Source organism: Camelus dromedarius, chromosome 7 (genome assembly GCF_036321535.1).
Source record: "Camelus dromedarius isolate mCamDro1 chromosome 7, mCamDro1.pat, whole genome shotgun sequence".
In the NCBI taxonomy this organism is placed as follows: domain Eukaryota; kingdom Metazoa; phylum Chordata; class Mammalia; order Artiodactyla; family Camelidae; genus Camelus; species Camelus dromedarius.
The window spans coordinates 4,014,622-4,035,167 of record NC_087442.1 but is presented as its reverse complement, the minus strand read 5'-3'; the positions used below and the strand labels follow the sequence as shown (position 1 = coordinate 4,035,167).

General features: G+C 40.8%; 1 protein-coding gene and 1 long non-coding RNA gene across 3 annotated transcripts in view; both read right to left on the bottom strand.

The window, feature by feature from the left end:
* The window catches only part of XRCC2 (X-ray repair cross complementing 2), a 160,368-nt gene extending 159,499 nt beyond the window's left edge, over positions 1-869 (bottom strand). Inside the window, exon 1 of one of the 2 annotated variants that reach the window (XR_010381518.1) lies at positions 734-786. Coding sequence is in view for 1 of the 2 variants with exons in the window: in XM_031455756.2 (XP_031311616.1) it covers positions 734-772 (39 nt within the window). In the remaining variant the exon portion in view is untranslated. Of the gene's footprint in view, positions 1-733 lie in introns of both variants that reach the window. The other variant, XM_031455756.2, reaches the window with a different exon arrangement.
* An 11,932-nt stretch (positions 870-12,801) lies between these two features.
* On the bottom strand, positions 12,802-17,514 carry LOC135321726 (uncharacterized). Its single transcript, XR_010381760.1, has 3 exons — positions 17,412-17,514; positions 16,217-16,335; positions 12,802-12,860 (listed from the first exon to the last, which is right to left on the bottom strand). It is a non-coding gene; the product is annotated as an uncharacterized LOC135321726 (long non-coding RNA).
* Positions 17,515-20,546: the final 3,032 nt, after the last annotated feature.

Here is a 20,546-nt window from a genome sequence, read left to right as displayed (position 1 = left end):
ACTTCAGCTGTCATCTCCTCCTCCCAGGCAGTCTTCCAGGATGCCCGCCTCTCTGCTGCCAGCATGACGGAGCACCCGCGCGGTAACTTGTAGTCAGCCTCCCCTACCAGCTCTGCGACAGCAGTTCTTTCTTTCGTTTCTTACTCTTGTTCCTAACCAGCGGCTGACACCCAGTTAAGTGCTTGATACTTGCTGGTTCAATTTCTGAATAAATTCTTGCAGGCATCAAATGGCTTGTGTAGCACTGGATATTTAGGCTGGAAATGTAAACTGCGATGGCAAGGGCTTGATGCCGTAAGCCAGGACCAAAACATGAGCGGGAGGAGGTGAAGCAGCCTACTCAAACACCGCTGCTCTGGAAAAGTCAAGGAACGAACCACCTGGCGGGCCTGCTTTTCCCAGCTTCTCCTGCACAGCTAACCATGTCTGACTGTGGCCAACGTGGGGCAGGTCTGGAGCATCATCCCAGCGAGCAGAGAGCTCGCATTTCACACCCTTCAGTGCACCCCGTGAGCTCTCGTACCCCCGGAGTGGGGTCCTCCGCCTGCGCCCCGAGGACCGCTGGGTGCTGGGGGCGGCTCCGGGGGACACCGGTTTGCGGGGCGAGGTTCCGGGCGGCCTGCGTCTGGGCCCCGCGCGCCTCCCCCACCTCGGGGCGCCCCGGCCTCCCCGTGCCCTCGCCCGCCCGCAGCCCTGTTCTGGTCTCCCTGACTCCCACCCCGGCGGCTCTCACCTCCGTCCCAGACTCAGCCCTCTGGAAGTCACTACACATAGCCCTGAAAGCTCGGCGCGCCAGCCACTCAACCTTCCCGCCCGCAGCGCCATTTACCGGGCGGCGTCAGCCCCACAGCCAGTCAGAGGCGCCGACCCTCTGACCCCGGCGCGAGCACGCGCACTGCGCCCGCCGTCGGGGGCATGCGCACTAGGCTGGGCCCGCCCCGCTCTGCTGACGTCACACCCCGTCTCCCAGGAGACGGGAGACAGCTGGTGATTTTATTTTCGCCTCTCAATTTGTTTTTATTAGGTAAAACTAGCAGCATGTACTTTAAAAAAAGAAGTACTAACAGAACATTTACTGAGCAAGCGGGCCTCTGTTCACTCTTGGGTTAAAAGCCTTTGGCTGTGCGTGTGAGTCATGGTGACTTCTGAAAAAAGAAACGAGTACACTCAATTTAAACGAATTTATCGAGCAGATTTATCAAGTTCTTTCTGGAGGTAGAAGAATTCTATTACTGTTTGTTACCGGATGTCTATCCATTAAGATAGATATTAGGTGGATAGTTGATAGATGGATATTGAGTTATTGCCGTATGCGAGACCTTGTGCCAGGTTCTGGGAACAGAACAAAGAATAAGAGACATGCCTGAATGGAGTTTACAGCCTATTAAGTCACTTACTGGGATGTGTTTTTTAAATACTTTACTTTCCAGCAGATGTATCTGTTGTTTAGTTGGGCAAAACTGAGGTGGGCTCTCTTTTTGGTCTCTTTTTCTTATCCTTACACTTGGATCTGTGTAATTAAGAAATGATTATAATATTTGTAATGATGGTTAACACCTGTAGTGCTTAGTATGTGCCAGGCACTGTCCTCAGGGCTTTATATGAAATAACCCATTTAATCCTCATAGTTGTATGAGGTAGGTATTGTTATTATCCCCATTTTACAGGTGAGGAAACTGAGGTGCAATTTTGGCCCACATTACTGTGCTGTAATGATTGTAGTGGGTCAACACATTAATGAAAAATAGGAAGCAAAGACCCTGAATACAGACAGTTCTTCAAAGAAACTTGGCTGTGAAGGAAGAAAGTAATATAATACATAGAAAAAATATACAGGATCAAGGAAGAGTCTTTAAGAAGAGAAGGCAAAGCCTAGGTCATGTTTAAATGCTGGTAGGAAAGAGCAGGTGGCAACTTAATGGTTAAAGACACCATCTGAGAAAGGTTACTTGACGGAGTTGGACCTGAGGAGGAAGGAGAGTTGAGGTACAAGAATCAGCTTTAGATGGGGGAGGGCATCTTGTCCAGAGACAAGGAGTCAAGAATGGGTGTAGATGCAGATACGGTTTTGGGTAGGGAGCTCAAAGAGGTTGAGAAGTTTGAGCCTGAGGGCTTATGTTTCTTCTTTGAAGTGCTTACACAAGGTAGTAGAAATCCAAGTTGAATTCCTCTTGTGAAAATTAAAAGAGCACCCACATCAAGTACCCAAACAGATGTTACCCACCTTGGTCCATTCGAGTACACAGAGCAGTGGGTGATGGACCCAAGTACCACACCACCGCAGAGTATGGACATTTTCCTGTAGCACTTGTTGTCTGTAACCACATTTCATATTCTGCATATAGTGGTGCTATTCTTTTTTTGCACTGAGTGCTTCTCCCAGAGTTACAATGTTCTTGAATTCCAAGATGAATTTTCTAACTCAAGTGGGTTTTGATGTCAGATACACCTAGAATTTTAAACCTGTTTCAGTCACTTATTACCACGATATGGATTACTTACCCCTCTGGACCATAGTTAGTACAGTGCTGTGATGACTGAGTGAAATAACGTTCTTAAAACAGGTAGCCCAGCACCTGGTACAAAATATGGATTCCCTTCCTACCTTCCTGGCTTTCTTAGATCATCACTTAACAAAGCACCAAAGATACAATAAACACTCAGTAGATCTCTCTTGTTCACCACGATGACATTGATAGGGGCAGATGAAGAGACGGGTCTGCCTGGCAGTTGTTCAGGGTGGTGCACTGTAGAGTCCTAAAACTAGTACTAAAATACCACAGCAACATGAGATGGAAAAACTATTTGTTTCAACTCTTTCCAAGGAGAATACTGTATGTTGTTAGGAGGAAAAGGCACTTGGAAAGAGGGTGAAAGATACCACTTACATGTGGAATCTAAAAACATGACACAAACAAGCTTATTTACAAAACAGAAACAGACTCACAGACAGAAAACAAACTTATGGTTACCAGAGGGCAAGGGGGATGGAGGGATAAATTGGGAGTTTGGGATTTGCAGAGACTAACTGCTATATATAAAATAGGTAAACAACAAGGTACTACTGTACAGCACAGGGAACTTTATTCAATCTCTTGTAATAGCCTATAATGAAAAAGAATATGAAAAGGAATATATATGTGCATAACTGAATCACTATGCTGTACACCATAAATTAATGCAATGTTGTAAACTGACTATACTTTAAAAATATATATATATAATACATATACATATAAAGAAAGAGCATGAAAGAGACACCAGAAAAGACATGCCTGAGTAACAGCAGTTACCATGTGCAGGGTTAGAGGACTGTGATAGAAGGTACAGTGAACAAACTGGTGCATTCCCGCCACCAGTGTTCACCTACCCTGCCTTCCCCCCGTCCGCTCCCACACATGGAAGCAGGATGCTGAATCTCTAAAAATAGACAAATGTTTTTAATGTGTCAAATTATCTTATTTGCTCCCCTACCCAAGTCTGTAAATCTTAATCCAGTTCTGATGGCATTGATGAAGGTGATATGTCAGCTGTAACCCCTTTTGTACTGGGGCCCTGCATTTCCTCTCTTAGAAAAGTAAAGTCTATTTTTTTTTTAAATTCTGCAAGATGTCAAAGTCATTGTACAGTGACCAAAGCACAGTCCTGCGTACTGCCCGTTATAAAAGATTTGGATTCCCTAAACTGAAGATTGCTCCTGTAATGCAACCCACTCCACGTGCAGGTGTTTCCTTCCCCTTTTCCCATGGCTCTGTGGCTCCTGGGGCTCTGACAGGCAGTGCAAGGAAATGTTGATATTCTGGCTGCTGCTATTGCTATGAGTAACAAAAATCTTTTGTTTCCAACTTGGACTTTTGTGTGGTCTGTCACCATCCATGAAACTGTGGCGGGCTGACTTGTTAGCTTGCATGAAGAGCAAAACCCCAGGCTCTTAACAGTTCTTGACAACCCGCACCAAACAGTCTGTAGCAGGATAAATGAAAGGTTTTGAGTGAGCAAAGCAGAAGCTCAGAGAAGCAGGAGTATAATTGTAATTGAGGAAGGCAGGAAAACTGTCTAAAAATGGTGGCCCAGGGCAGCCAATATAGATGAGCATGTCCTTCCTTCTGACTTTAAGATATTTCATGCCTTGTCAGACTTTCTTGATAAAGTTTTGGGTCTAACTTTTAGTATTTGAGAACTACAAATTTAGACTTGGAATATTAATGCCCCCTTTAAGTTCTAAGAGGCTAGAATCTGGACCTAGTAGCTTTGGCCATTTGTATCAAGATGACGAACTGTTTCCTGGAATGAAAAGCTTTATGAAAAGATATATATATATTTTTTTCACTCATCTTTTCTTTAAAAAACCTAGGGAACGTCATGTATTTGCAAAATATTCTTGTAGGTAATATTGAAGTTGCTCATTGTATAAATTAGAATGTTTCTGGTTGCCAGTCACAGAGCACCTAGCTCTTATTGATTTAAATAATAAATGGGATTTATTGGGTCATGCAGATGGAAGTGCAGAAGTGAGACAGGCTTCAAGGTTAGTTTATTGAGAGGCTCAATTAGGCAAACACATACCTATTTTCTTTTTTTTATGTATTAAAAAAATTTTTTTTGGTGGGGGAGGCAATTAGGTATTTATTTATTTATTTATGTATTTATGTATTTATTTATTGAACGGTGCTGGGGATCAAACCCAGGACCTCATGCATGCTAAGAATGCATTCTACCGCTAAGCTATACCTTCCCCACCTAATTTCTTTTTTCTCTTGCCCGATTTATGTTTTCTACCTTGGTCCTCATAGTGTGGTATGTTCACACCTGGAACATTTACAGAATCAGGGAATCAGGTTGAGTTGGTTAAGAAATAGACTCTCAGACATAGAAAACAAACTATGGTTACCAAAGGGAAAAGGGCAGGGAGGGGTAAATTAGGAGCTGGGGATTAACAGATACACCTACTATATATATAAAATAGGTAAACAACAAGGACCTCCTGTAGAGCACAGGAACTCTATTCAGTTTCTTATAATAAACTATAATGGAAAAGAATCTGAAAAAAATATACGTATGTATAACTGAATCACTTTGCTGTACACCTGACACTAACACTGTACATCAGCTACATTTCAATACAAAATAAATTTTAAAAAAAATGTTGGGCTTCTTAGCTGAGGCCAGAGCCATATGACCCACCCCTAGATCAAGGGGTGAAGGCATCTTTCAAAGTGCAGAGGCTCTGAGGGAAGGCACGGGTGGTGTAAACAAAGATGACAGCACAGCGAGCCCTCAGGACAAGTGGAAGGGGTGCTGCTGGGAGGCGGGCTCTATCTCCTTGTATTTATTATACGTCACATGTACTCATTGCACATTATACGCACATTACGTCCTGTGAAGACCCGTGTGTACAAAGCGCAAATCTAGGTCATCCGCCACTCCTCTCACTTCCCTCCAAAGTAGAGCCTCCCTCACACACGAGGAAATCAATATTCAAGAAAGCAAGCTTTACCACTGAACAGCTGCTGTGCGCTAAACGAGTTTCTTGATCCTCACACTGTTTGTGATGAAGATTACAAGTCAGCTGAACTGGTTTTGTCCATTAAGGGCACACCTGTTTGTGTGGACTGTCTTGTACAACGTGATTTTGAAAAGACTTCAGTTGTAATGCCCCAGAGACAGCATTTCTCTTTGAAAAGAATGTTTGAGGCACTCTCATGATTTTCTGGTAGAAATGCAAATATGTACAGTCTTGGGGGGGGGTTGGCAATGTCTAATAAAACTACACATTTATTCACTTGTTGACACAGCAACCCTACTTCTAGGAATTTATCCTCAAGTCGTACCTCCAATTCCACTCCTAGGTATATACCCACGAAATCCATTTAAATAGGTTTTAACTATGGATATTTAAATAATTTTAAATATGGAGAAATTATTTTTAAATGTTATATTTAAATTTTAAATTTGGATATTTGAATATTCAAATAGGTGTTTAAATATCCATATTTTAAATATGGGTGTTTAAATATGGATATATTTTTTTTCTTTTTTTGTTTTTTTTTCTAAATATGGATACTTGGATATCCATATTGAAAATCTAAAATCCATAATCAACTCTGCTCTGTCTGTACGATCCTGGATATGCTTCTTAACTCCCCTGAGATGATAACCTTCGTTTCTTTCTCTGCGAAGTGAGGGACTTGGACTAGATGTTAGCTCCCGTTTATGGAAAGTCAACTGTGTCTCAGACACTCTGCTCATTGTTTTACATGTAGAACTTCCAACCCTTCCCTGCCAGGTATTTATCATACACTCATTTTATAGGTGAGGACTTTGAGGCTCAGAGAGGTTTAGTGAGCATACATTCCTCCAGCTAGGAAGAACTCAGGTCTGCCTGATTGTAAAACCTGCTGTCTTCCTAACACGTTGTTTCCAGACGATGCAAAAGATCTAAAGCCTCTTAAAACCTGAGATTCTGAGATTCTTTTTCAAGAAGCAAGAAGATGGGAACTGACGTATCCACTTAGGCTCTGGTAACTCATACGCTTTAGGGTCCCTTTCTTATGGGAATTAAACAGCTGACTGAGTATCATGCTCGCTTACCCTAAAGTCATTTTCAGCTCAACCTCTTTTTGATGTACTTGGGCTTAGTCAGTGTACTTTTCAGTTTGTGAGCAGGTATCTGTCTGCTCCTGCAAAGCCCTGCTCTTGTTTCATTTATTTGTTTATTCCCTTTTAGCGCCATTTCTTACTCCCCAGCTCACCCCTGCATGGACAATTAATCTAATGTGTCTGTGTACCTGAGTTTGTAGGTTCCTTGCCAAATGAGTAGTTTTGTTTTGAGTGTGAGTGTATTTGTAATGTACATAAGTCATTGTGCTCATTCTGTGTGCTGGCTGGTATCCTTGACTCTCAAATTCATCTCTTGATCTTTCCCTGCTGTGCTTTGTATCACAGGGCAGCGCGGAGTGGAGCTGGGTGGGGAGGTGGACTGATCTCTGCAGACTCCACTGTCAGGTTCCCTGGTTGGCTTCTGGTAGAGTTCAGCCAGTGGAAAGCACAGGAGGGAGACTGGAAGATGGAGGGAGAATCGGTATATGCTTCTCCATCTCTCTTTTCTAGGGTCTCCTACAGCAGCTGTGTCTTCTCCATAGCTCCAGTTCCCTCTCAACAACCCTGCCACGGGTCCAGCTTCTGCCAAAGGACTTCAGCCGTTGGACTGAGGTCCCATCACCTCATCCCTTTGCCCCTCCAACCTCACGGGGTGTTGCTGCCTTCCTCCTGTTGTGAATGCCTAGGCTGTTTCACCTGTGCCCTGTTTGGTCTTCCAAATATTTCATCACCTAGGTAACCAATTCCCTGTATAAAATTCCCTCTCTGTTTTAAAACGCTTAAAGTGTTTTCTGTGTTCCTGGTTAAATCTCCAGCAAATACATTTGGCTTTTCCCTTTTTTTGTGCAACACCGTATTTGGAAGTCTATCTCTGTTCTTACGTGTACGTGTGGCTCTCTGATTGCTGCACAGTAAACTGCACTGTATCCACCACATTTTTCTTAACCATCTCCGACTCCTGCTCCCACACGCAGCACCTGATGAATTCTCATGTGTGTGTTCCCTCGTGGATCTTTCGTGAGAATTTTTCTGCAATAAATACTCTAGGATGGGATGGCTGGGTCATAAAGTAAATCCATGCTTAACTTGCCAAAATTCTGTCAGATTGGTCGACAAAAGTTACTCTTTCTCCATGTCCCCAACTCTTCATGTCATCCAACCTTCCAGTTTTTGCCTTTCCCGATTTAATTTCATAATAATACTAGCATCGGAGAACAGCACTAACTAGCAATTGTTAAGCGCTTTCCTAGACGCCAGGCACTTCACATAGTTTCATCCTTTGTCCTTATCCCAGTTCCATGGGTAGGTCCCAGATGAATGAACAAAGGATCAGAGAGGTTAAGCTACTTGCCTGAGATCACATTACACCTGTATGAACCTTGAAAACATTTATGTGAAGTGAAAGAAGCCACAGAGGATTACATATTGTGTAATTCCATTTATACGAAATTTCCAGAATAGGTGAATATAGAGACAGAAAGTAGGTTATTGTTTGCCTAGGGCTGGAAGATGTGGGAGGGTTGAGAGGCTGTTGGGTACAGGATTTCCTTTTGGGGTAATGAAAATGTTCTAAAATTGATTATGAGAACGATGCACAATTTTTAAATATGCTAAAAAGCCATTTAATTACACACTATATAACATATGAGTTACATTTCAGGAAAGCTGTTAAAAAAAGTTATGAAATTGTAACTTTAGAGAAATGGGAGTTGGGAATGGAGCAGGATGACATTATCCTCTTATTTTAAAAAAATAACATTTTAATTATTTTTACACACAATTATACACACTTCAGCTCATACCAGAAGAAATTTTTATTCCTCAGAGACAGCTTTCTTACTTGAATGTCTTTTCTGGGGTCTATGGGATGGGGTTTCCAATTCCCTTCTCCTTTTTCCTTTTATTTATATTTATAGACATGTATGAATAAGAGTTGTTATAATAAAAACCTATGCTATAGGTGAGGATGGAAACAGTAGATAGAATTCTCCCATCTTTGTGAGATTGAAAAAAAAAATTCAAAAGAAGTTGTAAGATAACTATCCAGACTGAATCTGAATAATCAGTTCAGCGCAGCAGCTCCCAGAATCTGGGGGCTGAGGAGCCCTTTACATTCTTGAAAATGAAGGTCCCCAAAGAGCTTTTGTTAATGTGAATCGTATCTCTTGATATTTACTGGAGTACAAATTAAATGGGGAAATTAAAAACATGTATTTATTCAATCCATTACATGTCAGTGTACTTTATTAAAAAAAACTATTTTCTAAACTAAAAAATTTGTGAGAGGAGTAGCATTGTTTCACATTTTTGCAAATCTCTTTAGTGGTTGACTTAATCGAGTGACACCTAGGATCTCATTCCTGCTTCTGAATTCAGTCTGTTGTGCTGTGGACACAGGGCAAACACCGGCACAACGGAAAAGGAGGACGGCATCTTAGTACTTTCAGGAAGTGGTTTTGCTCTCTGGAAGGTCGTGGGGCTCCTCAGGGGTCTTAGATCATACTATGGAAATCGGGGGTTTAGTGTTCACTAAAATTCCTGATAGCAGTTCTTTTGACTAGATTTCACATTTCATTTTAATAGAATCATTATTTAATAATTACATTTCAAAATAGAGTGCACAGATGCACAGGTATATGTACAAAGATTAAGCACTAAAGCTGGCGCCTCAAAACTAAACATTTACTTTTGCTCCATGAAAATATGGAAACCATTTTAGCACAGAATAAACAACAAGGTGTGTATAGCACAGGGAACTATATTCAGTGGCTTATTGTAACCTGTAATGAAAAAGAATATATGTATGTATAACTGAATCACTATACTGTACACCAGAAACTAACACAACACTGTAAATCACCTAAACTTCAGTTTTAAAAAGGTTATAGATAAAACAAGTTTCTGCTGTACAGCATAGGGAACTATATTCAATATCTTATAGCAATTTATGGTGAAAAAGAATATGAAAACGAATATATGTATGTTCCTATGTGACTGAAGTATTGTGCTGTACACCAGAAATTGACACAACATTGTAAACTGACTATAGTTCAATAAAAATATTTTTAAAATAAAATTAAAAATTAAAAGGCTAAAAAATAATTTAAAAAAAAGAAGAGAAAATATGGAAACCATTCTAATCAGGGAGGAGGAATGGCTAGCAGAAAAAGAAAATCCCTCTCGATGACCTGGTGGCTTGCAGTCAACAACGCCGTGTGCAGGGCACGCTGCACTGCTCCTCGACTTTGGGTACACTCTCTGGTAGAAGCCCAGAATGAGGCTAGAATGTGTTACCAGTGGTTTTCAGTCCTACTGGGAGAGGCTGAAAGTACATCAGGAGAGAAGCAGGTTTCAGCCCAGGCCAGTTCAGATGTTGTTAATACAGGAGCAAGAATAGCAGTCATGCTCATCCCAGTAATTCTTGGGACACAGCAACAGGGTCTAAATGAATCCATATTGTTGTACCATGTGACATGGCCACGTGCAGACCCTGGGCACTAAACAAAGTGAACTTTAAACACAGGAGTATGGAAAATGATCTTATAAAGTCACTGAGTTTCAGGTATATAAAATTCATGATATGAATGAGGAAATAAGGGGGTACACTTTGCTCCCAAAACTCACATATATTAAAAGAGAGAGGAGAGGGGAAGGTATAGCTCAGTGGTAGAGTGTGTGCTTAGCATGCATGAGGTCCTGGGTTCAATCCCCAGTACTGCCATCTATCAATAAATCAATAAACCTAATTACCTCCCTCTCCTCCCAAAATTAATAAATTAATTAAAAGACAAAAATTAGTGAGGACATAAGAGATTTAACCTATCTTCACAAAAGTCCGTATTCAACAAAATTAAAGACTACACATGGAACATTTTGAAAAGTGGACAAATTATGTCAGAAATTAACCTTAATAAATGCCGGAAATTTACTACCATACATACCATGTTCTCTGATTACAGTTCAATTTAAAAAGAGAGAAAGCGCAAGCGAGAACTTGCACTTTCTGTCCAAAACTCATACACCTATTGGAGAAACACACATTTTAGGAGGGAAATGGTGGGAAGCATTTGAAAAAGCAGGAATGGGAAGGTGGTGTACAGGAGGTTTGTTGTAGGGAGAGCAGACCTCAGTCCACCAGACCATGCAGAGAAAATGAGTCATGCTTTTCCAAAATGAGATGTAAAGCCAACACAAGAAACATAAGGAGGATTGAATTGTCTGTTCATTGATGAAAGTCTCATACTGTTGAAAGCAGAGCATCAGATACGCCCTTAACTTCCTAGGTTGGAAATTAAACTGTTCAAATTTAAATGTTATGAGACAAGAACTGCTGTAGTGAGCTTAGTTCTGACCACGTGGGAAGGCGGCAGTGGGAAATGACCTTGTTATCTTAGAGGAAACATGGGGTCCAGTCCGATATGTCCTAAACCTAAGAATAGTAGAATTTCCGAGGAGGAATAAAAAGATACAACCCTGTGGGTGGACAATTTAAAAGAGAACAAGGCCAAAGGAAGACATCTCTAAAAATAAGCTCCTTCTATCATGCAATTGTCCTAGACATACTCTATTTTTATTAAACCAAGCATTTAGTAGTTGGTGAATAAAATAGAGAAATAACAGCTGACTGATAAAACAGACACACTCCTGTCAATTCTTTATTCCTGGAAGGCTGAAAAGAGCTCCATCAATACCCATAGACCTAACAATTTCCGCGTAAGAGTCCGTCCTCAGAAATCCCAGCCCAGGCACGTGAATCTGTGCAAGGCTAGGTATGAGAGCTTTCTTTGTAACAGAGGCAAAGTAAAATAATACAAGTGTGTGTAAACAGGTGGTTAGTTTAATAAATTATTAAGAGTCCGTCTTTAGTGGAAGGTAGTTCCGTAAGTGGATGTGAAAGAGAAATGAAGACAATACTGTTAAGTTGAAAAGCAAAAGGTGGGTGGAGAGGAGGGCATAGCTGAGTGGTAGAGCGTGTGCTTTGCGTGCACAAAGTCCTGGGTTCAATCCCCAGTACCTCCATTAAAATTAATCAATAAAAATAAATATGTAAACTGAATTACCTCCCCCCACCCCCACCAAAAAAAAGAATGTAGCGGAAGTGACGCTGTACCAGCCTATGAGAGGATGGCAGCTTCCACTCCCCACCGGCCCACCTCCAAAGAAATTCGAGGCGGAGCACCGAGTGAGCTGTGAAGCTGAGGCAGCTTGTAGCCACAGAGGGAGAACCTAGCCTGGGAGGGGCGAAAGGAGGGGAGGGAGCCGCGGTGCCTGCGGAAGAACCCAGAGCCACGGAAGGCAGAGAGATGGGAAGAACGTGGGTCCCGAGTGACATCATGAACCACTGGAATTAGCTCACCTGAATCCAGATGTCAAATTTCTGTTACATAAACCAAGTTAAGTTTGCTTTGCTTTTATTTGTAAGAAAAATAAATAAATAAATAAATAAAACAAACAAAAAAACTTAACACACACACACCACATTGTCCACGCCCTTTTTTGTCTCATAATTTTTTTCTTTTTTCTTTTTTTGAAGTATAGTCAGTTTACAATGTTGCATCAATTTCTGATGTACAGCATAATAGTTCAGTCATACATGAAGATACACATATTCCTTTTCATATTCTTTTTCATTGTAAGTTACTACAAAGTATTGAATAAAATCCCCTGTGCGATACTGTAGAAACTTGTTTATCCACGCCTTTTTTATTTGGCTGATATATTTTAGCCTGACCTGGTTAGAAGAAGAGAAAGGCATTTCAGGTGCCTCAAGGCACTCCAAGCCTTTTGCTTGCACGTTCAGCTGCATAATGGTAGGTCTCTACCTGAACGGCAGGAGCAGTGATTTCTTTGAAACCCACGACCAGGCCCACCTCTGGGAATCTGAATCCTACTGTTCTATTAGTTCACTCTGCACTACTTTTCAGTTATTGCTTAGAGAGCATCCATGAAAATGTGTGGGAACCCAGGTTTGAAAATGTACGTGTAACTTTTTGGATCAGCTCTGGCTTCTAAAGTTCTTGGAAATCGCCACTCCTATCTGTACAACTAGAAAAAATGCTGAATAAGTTGCAAGTCAATAACTTCTCCTGGACTCAGAAAGAACTAACACATCAGAGTTAGTCACTCTGAAATCTGGAGAAACGGGTGCAGTCAGAGCCCCAGCTGAGATCTGCTTACCTGGAGCAGAAGCTGCCAGAACCAGGAACGGGCAGGAACACTGACACGGCGATTTTGATGAAGTGCTGGAGGTCGGGGGTGGACTAGTTTGAGAACAAGAAACCACCAGAGAGAGGGTATAGCTCAGTGGTAGAGTATGTGCTTAGCATGCATGAGGTCCCTGGGTTCAATCCCCAGTACCGCCATTAAAATAAGTAAATAAAACAAAGTTAATAAACCTAATTAGCACCCTCCCCCAAAAAAGTGGGGGAAAAAAAGAAACTCCAGGGGGCTGTAGTCTTAGGGGACCCCTACACTTTTTTTGGGTTTCGCCTACAGGAATCCCACTAGGTTCTCATACTGAAAACAAAGAAAGATCCCTTCGCGTCTCCAGCAGGGGGAGGGGAAAAGCAACCACTGTGAAATAGCATTCTCCACTACGAAGGCTGACCCTCCGGAGTAACAGGCTTTACCAGAGCCGTATCCAGCCTTGGGAAGGGGCCTTTCCCATTTCCAGGCTCCAAGCTCTGCCAGCCTTCCTGTCTCACAAAGTAGTGGGAAGCCAAAAAAGATGTACCAACATAGGTTTGCTAAAAGGCTAATATTTAATCCTAAGTCTATAGAAATCTCCCCCTTTCCTGACATCCTACCACCATGTATGTCAATAGGCTTCAGTACAAGCTGCAAGTAACGCACCTTAAGAAGGAGTCTCCAAGGAAACCCGAAGCCACCAGGGGAGACAAAATTAAAGGCACTAGAGGAAACTGAGGATTCAGTCATGTACGACCATGGCAAACACTAAACACAGCGAATCCTTAGCCAGATCAACATAAAACCTCAGGCTACAGGCCTATTAACCATAGTTCCTATTACCCACTATGTCATGTGTAGCTTTCACTAAAAAAGCACAAGGCATACTAAAAGGCAAGGAAAAAACCCTTCAAGGTTGGAAGACCCCAGGAAGGAATGTAGACTATGACAAAAGACCCTAACCGAATTACAAAGGTATAAAACATCCTCACTGAAGGGAATGGGGGAAAGGGGCTGACCATAGTAACTTTGGAAATGTCTGTTAAGACTAAAGGCAAAGGGAATTGCACTTAAGTACTACAGGCTTGTTGATAAAGTCATTTCCCACTGGGGCATGGGGTGTGGTGTGTATACTAGAATTGAACAGTTAAGTAAATGGATGGCAGGTGGTGGGTGGCAGCCAGGTTTCTTACTGTGGGAGTGATGGATGTGGTAATGCATGGGAACTGGAGACATCAGTAAGAACTCATGTTTAGCTTAATGTAGATACAGATGGTGACATGCAGAAATCCATAGAGAGGGGGCAGGGTGTAGGTCAAATGGTAGAGCTCATGCTTAGCATGCATGATAGTAAACATGAGATCCTGGGTTCAATCCCCAGTACCTCCTCCAAAAATAAATAAATGAATGAATGAATGAATAAATAAATAAGCCTAATTACCTCCTCCCAACAACAACAAAAAATCAAAAAAAAAAAAAAAAGAGAGAGAGAGGCAGAGAGACAGTGGGATTAGTACACTCACGCATGAGGATCTGAAAGAAATGACTCTATAGTAGCAATGATCACACATATCTTGGTTTGTGAATACCATTCTCCTGTAAAAGGAGCCAGGGTTCCTTGGAGGAATGGCTGATTCTGGGACTTGTTAAAATGGTCACACTGCCCAAGGCAATCTACAGATTTAATGCAATCCCTATCAAATTACCCAGGACATATTTCACAGAACTAGAACAAATCATAAAAAAAAATTTATATGGAACCACAAAAGACCTAGAATTGCCAAAGCATTACTGAAGAAAAAGAAAGAGGCTGGAGGAATAACTCTCCCAGACTTCAGACAATACTGTAGAGCTACAGTCATCAAGACAGCATGGTATTGGTACAAAAACAGACATGTGGACCAGTGGAACAGAATAAAGAGCCCAGAAATGAACCCACAAACTTTTGGTCAACTCATCTTTGACAAAGGAGGCAAGAATATACAATGGAATAAAGACAGTCTCTTCAGCAAATGGTGTTGGGAAAACTGGACAGCAGCATGTAAAACAATGAAGCTAGAACACTCCCTTACACCATACACAAAAATCAAGTCAAGATGGATCAAAGACTTAAACATAAGACAAGGTAAAATAAACCTCCTAGAAGAAAATATAGGCAAAACATTATCTCATATACATCTCAAAAGTGTTCTCCTAGAACAGTCTACTCAAGCAATAGAAATAAAAGCAAGAATAAACAAATGGGACCTAATGAAACTTACAAGCTTCTGCACAGCAAAGGAAACCATAAGTAAAACAAAACGACAACCTACGGAATGGGAGAGAATTTTTGCAAATGATTAAACCGACAAAGGCTTGATCTCCAGAATATATAAGCAGCTCATATGACATAATAAGAAAAAAACAAACAACTGAATCCAAAAATGGGCAGAAGACCTAAACAAGCAATTCTCCAAGGAAGAAATACAAATGATCAATAGGCACATGAAAAAAATGCTCAATATCACTAATTATCAGAGAAAAGCAAGTCAAAACTACGATGAGGTATCACCTCACATCAGTCAGAATGGCCATCATTCAAAAGTCCACAAATGACAAATGCTGGAGAGGTTGTGGAGAAAAGGGAACCCCTACACTGCTGGTGGGAATGCAGTTTGGTGCAGCCACTGTGGAAAACAGTCTGGAGATTCCTCAAAAGACTAGGAATAGACTTACCATATGACCCAGGAATTCCGCTCCTGGGCATATATCCAGAAGGAACCCTACTTCAAAATGACACCTGCACCCCAATGTTCATAGCAACACTATTTACAATAGCCAAGACATGGAAACAGCCTAAATGTCCATCAACAGATGACTGGATAAAGAAGATGTGTATATTTATACAATGGAATACTTCTCAGCCATAAAAAACAACAACATAATGCCATTTGCAGCAACATGGATGTCCCTGGAGAATGTCATTCTAAGTGAAGTAAGCCAGAAAGAGAAGGAAAAAAAGAACATAAATACAAAACAGAAACAGACTCATAGACATAGAACACAAACTTGTGGTTGCCCGGAGGTGGAGGGTGGGAAGGGACAGACTGGGATTTCAAAATTTGTAGACACTGACAGACATATGCAGAATAGATAAACAAGATTATACTGTATAGCACAGGGAAATATATACAAGATCTTGTGGTAGCTCACAGCAAAAAAAAAAAAAAAAAAAAAAAGTGACAATGAATGTATGTATGTTCATGTGTAACTTAAAAATTGTGCTCTACACTGGAATTTGACACAACATTGTAAAATGACTATAACTCAATAAAAAAATGTTAAAAAAAAAAAAGGCCAATTACCTCCCCTCAACAATAACAAAAAAAATTTAAAAAAAAAAAGAAAGAGAGAGAGGGGGGCAGAGAGACAGTGGCATTAGTATACTCACATATGAGGATCCAAAAGAAATGACACTATGGTAGCAATGATCACACATATCTTGGTTTGTGAATCCCATTCTTCTGTAAAAGGAGCCAGGGTTCCGTGGAGAAATGGCTGATTCTGGGACTAGAGCAGGAAACATACAAAATGAGCCTGGAGTGCTCTCTTCCTCAGTGCTACCTACAGAGGTGGCAGCCATCTCCTAGTCGGCATCATGGCCGCCCTCAGACCCCCTGGTGAAACCCAAGATCATCAAAAAGAGGACCAAGAAGTTCATCCGGCACCAGTCAGGATGATATGTCAAAATTAAGTGGAACTGGTGGAAACCCAGAGGCATTGACAATAGGGCACGCTGGAGGTTCAAGGGCCAGATCCTGATGCCCAGCATCGGCTACGGGAGCAACAAGAAAACAAAGCACGTGCTGCCCAGTGGCTTCCGCAAGTTCCTGGTCCACAGCGTCAAGGATCTCGAAGTGCTGCTGATGTGCAACAAATATTACTGTGCTGAGATTGCTCACGTCTCCTCCAAGAACCACAAAGCCACTGTGGAGAGAGCAGCCCAGCTGGCCATCAGAGTCACCAGTCCCAATGCAGGCTGCGCAGCAAAGAAAACGCATAGACAGCTCGTGCACATTGTATTTGTGTTAAAACCATGAAACTCAAAAAAACAAAAACAGCCTGGAGCATATTGTTCTGCTAAAAGTAAGGTAGTCCCCCCACCCCCAAAAAAAAAGAAAGAAAGAAAGAAAAAAAGAAAATCCTCACATTGATGGAGGTGTGTCAAAGGTGCACCAGAGCCAACTAAAAGAACTCCCAGTGGCCAAAACTGGAACGATTTGAACAATAACATAAATAAGTAGTACTGGATTATAACCACAAGTATAAAATAAATATCCATGATCCCTTAGTGATATAAAATGATTGAATCAATTAATCATTGGGGAAGAAGAAACAAATCTCCAAATAATGCACACAGCTGCTTGGTTCTCAAGGTGGAGCGAGACTCCCTAGTCCTTAAGAACAGGCTGTGCACAGTGACGTCTCCAGAAAGGTGGGCAGAGACAGGGAAAAGGAACTAACTTTCCAGCGGACAAACCTGACAGACTCCCCCTCAGCCAGATGACCGAGGTCAGCTTCCGTCCACCGTGGTAAGTCACGTTGACAGTACGTTCCTTATACGATGTAATGACAAAGGCACTAACCTGTGTCCTCTTCCTCCTGAAACTCACAACCTCGGTCTAACTGTGAGAAAATAATCAGGCAAATTTCCACAGAGGGGCGTTCTACAAAATATGTGACCAGCACTCCTCAAAACCTTCAAGGTCACCCAAAATAAGGAAGTCGGTAAACTGTTAAGCTGAGAGATGCCACAGGAAGGATGACAACTGAATTCAGCATTGTTTCCTGGGTGGATCCTGGAACAGAAAAAGGGCATTTGGGAAAACCTAATGGGAATCCAAATAACGTGCAGATTTTATCTAATAATAATATATTAATATTGATTTATTAAATATAACAAATACACCATACCAATGTTAGATGTTAATAATTGGTGAAAATGAGCGTCAAGGTATATGGGAAGTCTTTGTACTATCCTCTCAATTTTTCTGTAAATGTAAAATTACTTTAAAAAATAAAGCCTACTTAAAAATGTATGTAGACAAAGATAAGTTCATGGATAAGAGGATGCTATTTGAAGGGGGAGGGTTTAGCTCAGTGGTAGAGTGTGTGCTTAGCATGCACAAGGTCCTGGGTTCAATCCCCAGCCCCTCCATTAAAAAGAAAGAAAGAAATAAACAAACCTAACTACCTCCCCCCTCTAAAAATAAAAAGATGCTACTTCAAGTGGTGATTTAGCATTTTTATCACCTTTCAAATTAAAACAAAAAAATCACAGTATGTTTACTAGTTCTATTAGAAAATCCCAAAAGACTAAAATATTCCATATAAATTATAGATTCCTCATAATTTATACATTTATTTTTAACTACTGGTGGCAAAGGAGAATCTTTGCCTCGTTTAGATAAAGTATACCTGAGTTGGGAAGCTCGTTTTTTACCAACTTAAGGCTCAAAGGTATTTTGTTCCTGCTGGTCTCCTTAAACCTCCTGTCAAGCTGAAATATATCACTTTTTTTCATTTTTGATCTTAGCATTTGTAAGGGATAAATAATTGATTAGCAGAGGAATTCTGGGAATATATTCAGCTTATGCTCAGCACTAAACTGTTTTTAAATGTCCTCAGGCATCAACCCAAAATGTACATCAAAAAGATGTCAGTTGGAATTGGGAAGAGAAGTGACATTACGGATTAGAATTATGAAACGTGAAATGCAACAAGAGGAATACCAGTTGTCAGTTTCACTGCTAGTTAAACAGTCCGTGTACCTTGCTATTTAAAACAAAAATTCCTTAAATGTCTCTCTGGTAAGACTCTTTGAGGGCAGAATCTTCTCTTGTAATTTCAGCAAAATCTGATTGACAGCAGAAACTTCAAAACGAATTGAAGAAAAGGTATGATCTTTTTAATTTTAATTTTATTATAACAATGAGATCTAATGTCTTAACAAAATTTTAAGCGTACAATGCAAGATTGTTAACTTTAGGGATAACGTCGTACAGCAAAGCTCTAGAATTTATCCATCTTGCAAACTGACACTTAGGCTCATTATTTAAGAACTCCCCAGGGGGGAGGGTATAACTCAAATGGTAGAGCACATACTTAGCATGCATGCATGAGGTCCTAGGTTCAATCCCAAGTACCTCTATTAAAAAAAAAAAAAAACTAATAAATAAATAGACCTAATGACCTCCCACACAAAAAATATAAAACAATTTCTAAAAAATTTTAAAATAGAACTCCCCACTTACCCCTTCCCACAGCCTCTGGCTGAATATATTCCATTATATTTATATACACAATTTTCTTTATACATTCATTGATGAACATTTAGGTTGTTTCCTCATCTTGGCTTTTGTGACTAACGCTGCAGTGCGAATTCTGAATTCCTGGGCTGGTCAATTACTGGAGTGCTGGTATCTTTTCAAGATCCTGATTTCACAAAAATAAATTCAAAATGGCTTAAAGACTTAAATAAGACAGGACACCATAAATGTCCTAAAAGAGAATACAGGCTAAACATTCTCTGACATAAATCATAGCAATGTTTTCCTAGGTCAGTCTATCAAGGCAATAGAAATAAAAGAAAAAATAAACAAATGAGACCTAATTAAACTTACAAGCCTTTACACAGCAAGGGAAACTGTAAACAAAATGAGAAGACAAGATACAGACTGGGAGAAAATATTTGTAAACAATGTGACTGACAAGGGCTTAACTTCCAGGATAAACAGCTCATACAACTCAATGACAAAAACACAAACAACACAATCACAAAGGTTTAGGCAGAAGACCTAAACAGACATTTCTCCAGTGAAGACATCCAGATGGCCAACAGGCACATGAAAAGATCCTGATTTCAATTCTTTTGGATAAATACCCAGAAGCAGAATTGCTGGGTCAGATGGCAGTTCTATTTTTAATTTTTTGCGTGGCATCTCCACACTGTTTTCCACAGTGAGTAAACTATTTTGTATTCCCACCAACAGTGTACGAGCGTTCCCTTTCTCCACATCCTCACCAACACTTACCTTTCTTTTGATAATGGCCATCCTAACGGGTGTAAGGTAATATCTCATCTTGGTTTTGATTTGCATTTTCCTGATGAATAGTGATGCTGAGCATCTTTTAATACACTTTTTGCCATTTGTACGTCTTCTTTGGAAAGATGTCTCCTCAAGTCTTCAGCTCATGTTTTAAAGGCTTTGTGACAGTGGTCTTGGCAATGATTTCTTGGCTATGACACCAAAAGCACAGGCAACAGAGCAAACCCAGACAAGTGGGATCACATCAAACTAAAACCCTTCACAGCAAAGGAAACAGTCAACACAATGACAAGTCAGCCTATAGGATGGGGGGAAATACTTGCAAACCACATAGCAGATGAGGGATAAATTTCCAAAATATGTAAAGAGTTCCTACAACTCAACAGCAAAAACAACCAACCCCCCAAAAAAACTAATAACCTAATTAGAAAAGGGTAATTTTCAACACTTGAGTTTCTGTACATTTATGAAAGAGTAATCTCTGAAAATTTTTCATTCATAAAATTATTACTTATCTGTTGCTAAAGGCCCCAGGCTCAACGTCACAGGTATGTTGAACCTCCATTCACAAGTGCTCATGAAATAACTCAGTACCATTTATTCTCCCTACCCACCCTCACTCTCCAAGCGCTTTCTGGGCTTCGTCAGGGTTGGGTTATGTCTTTCTGCCTG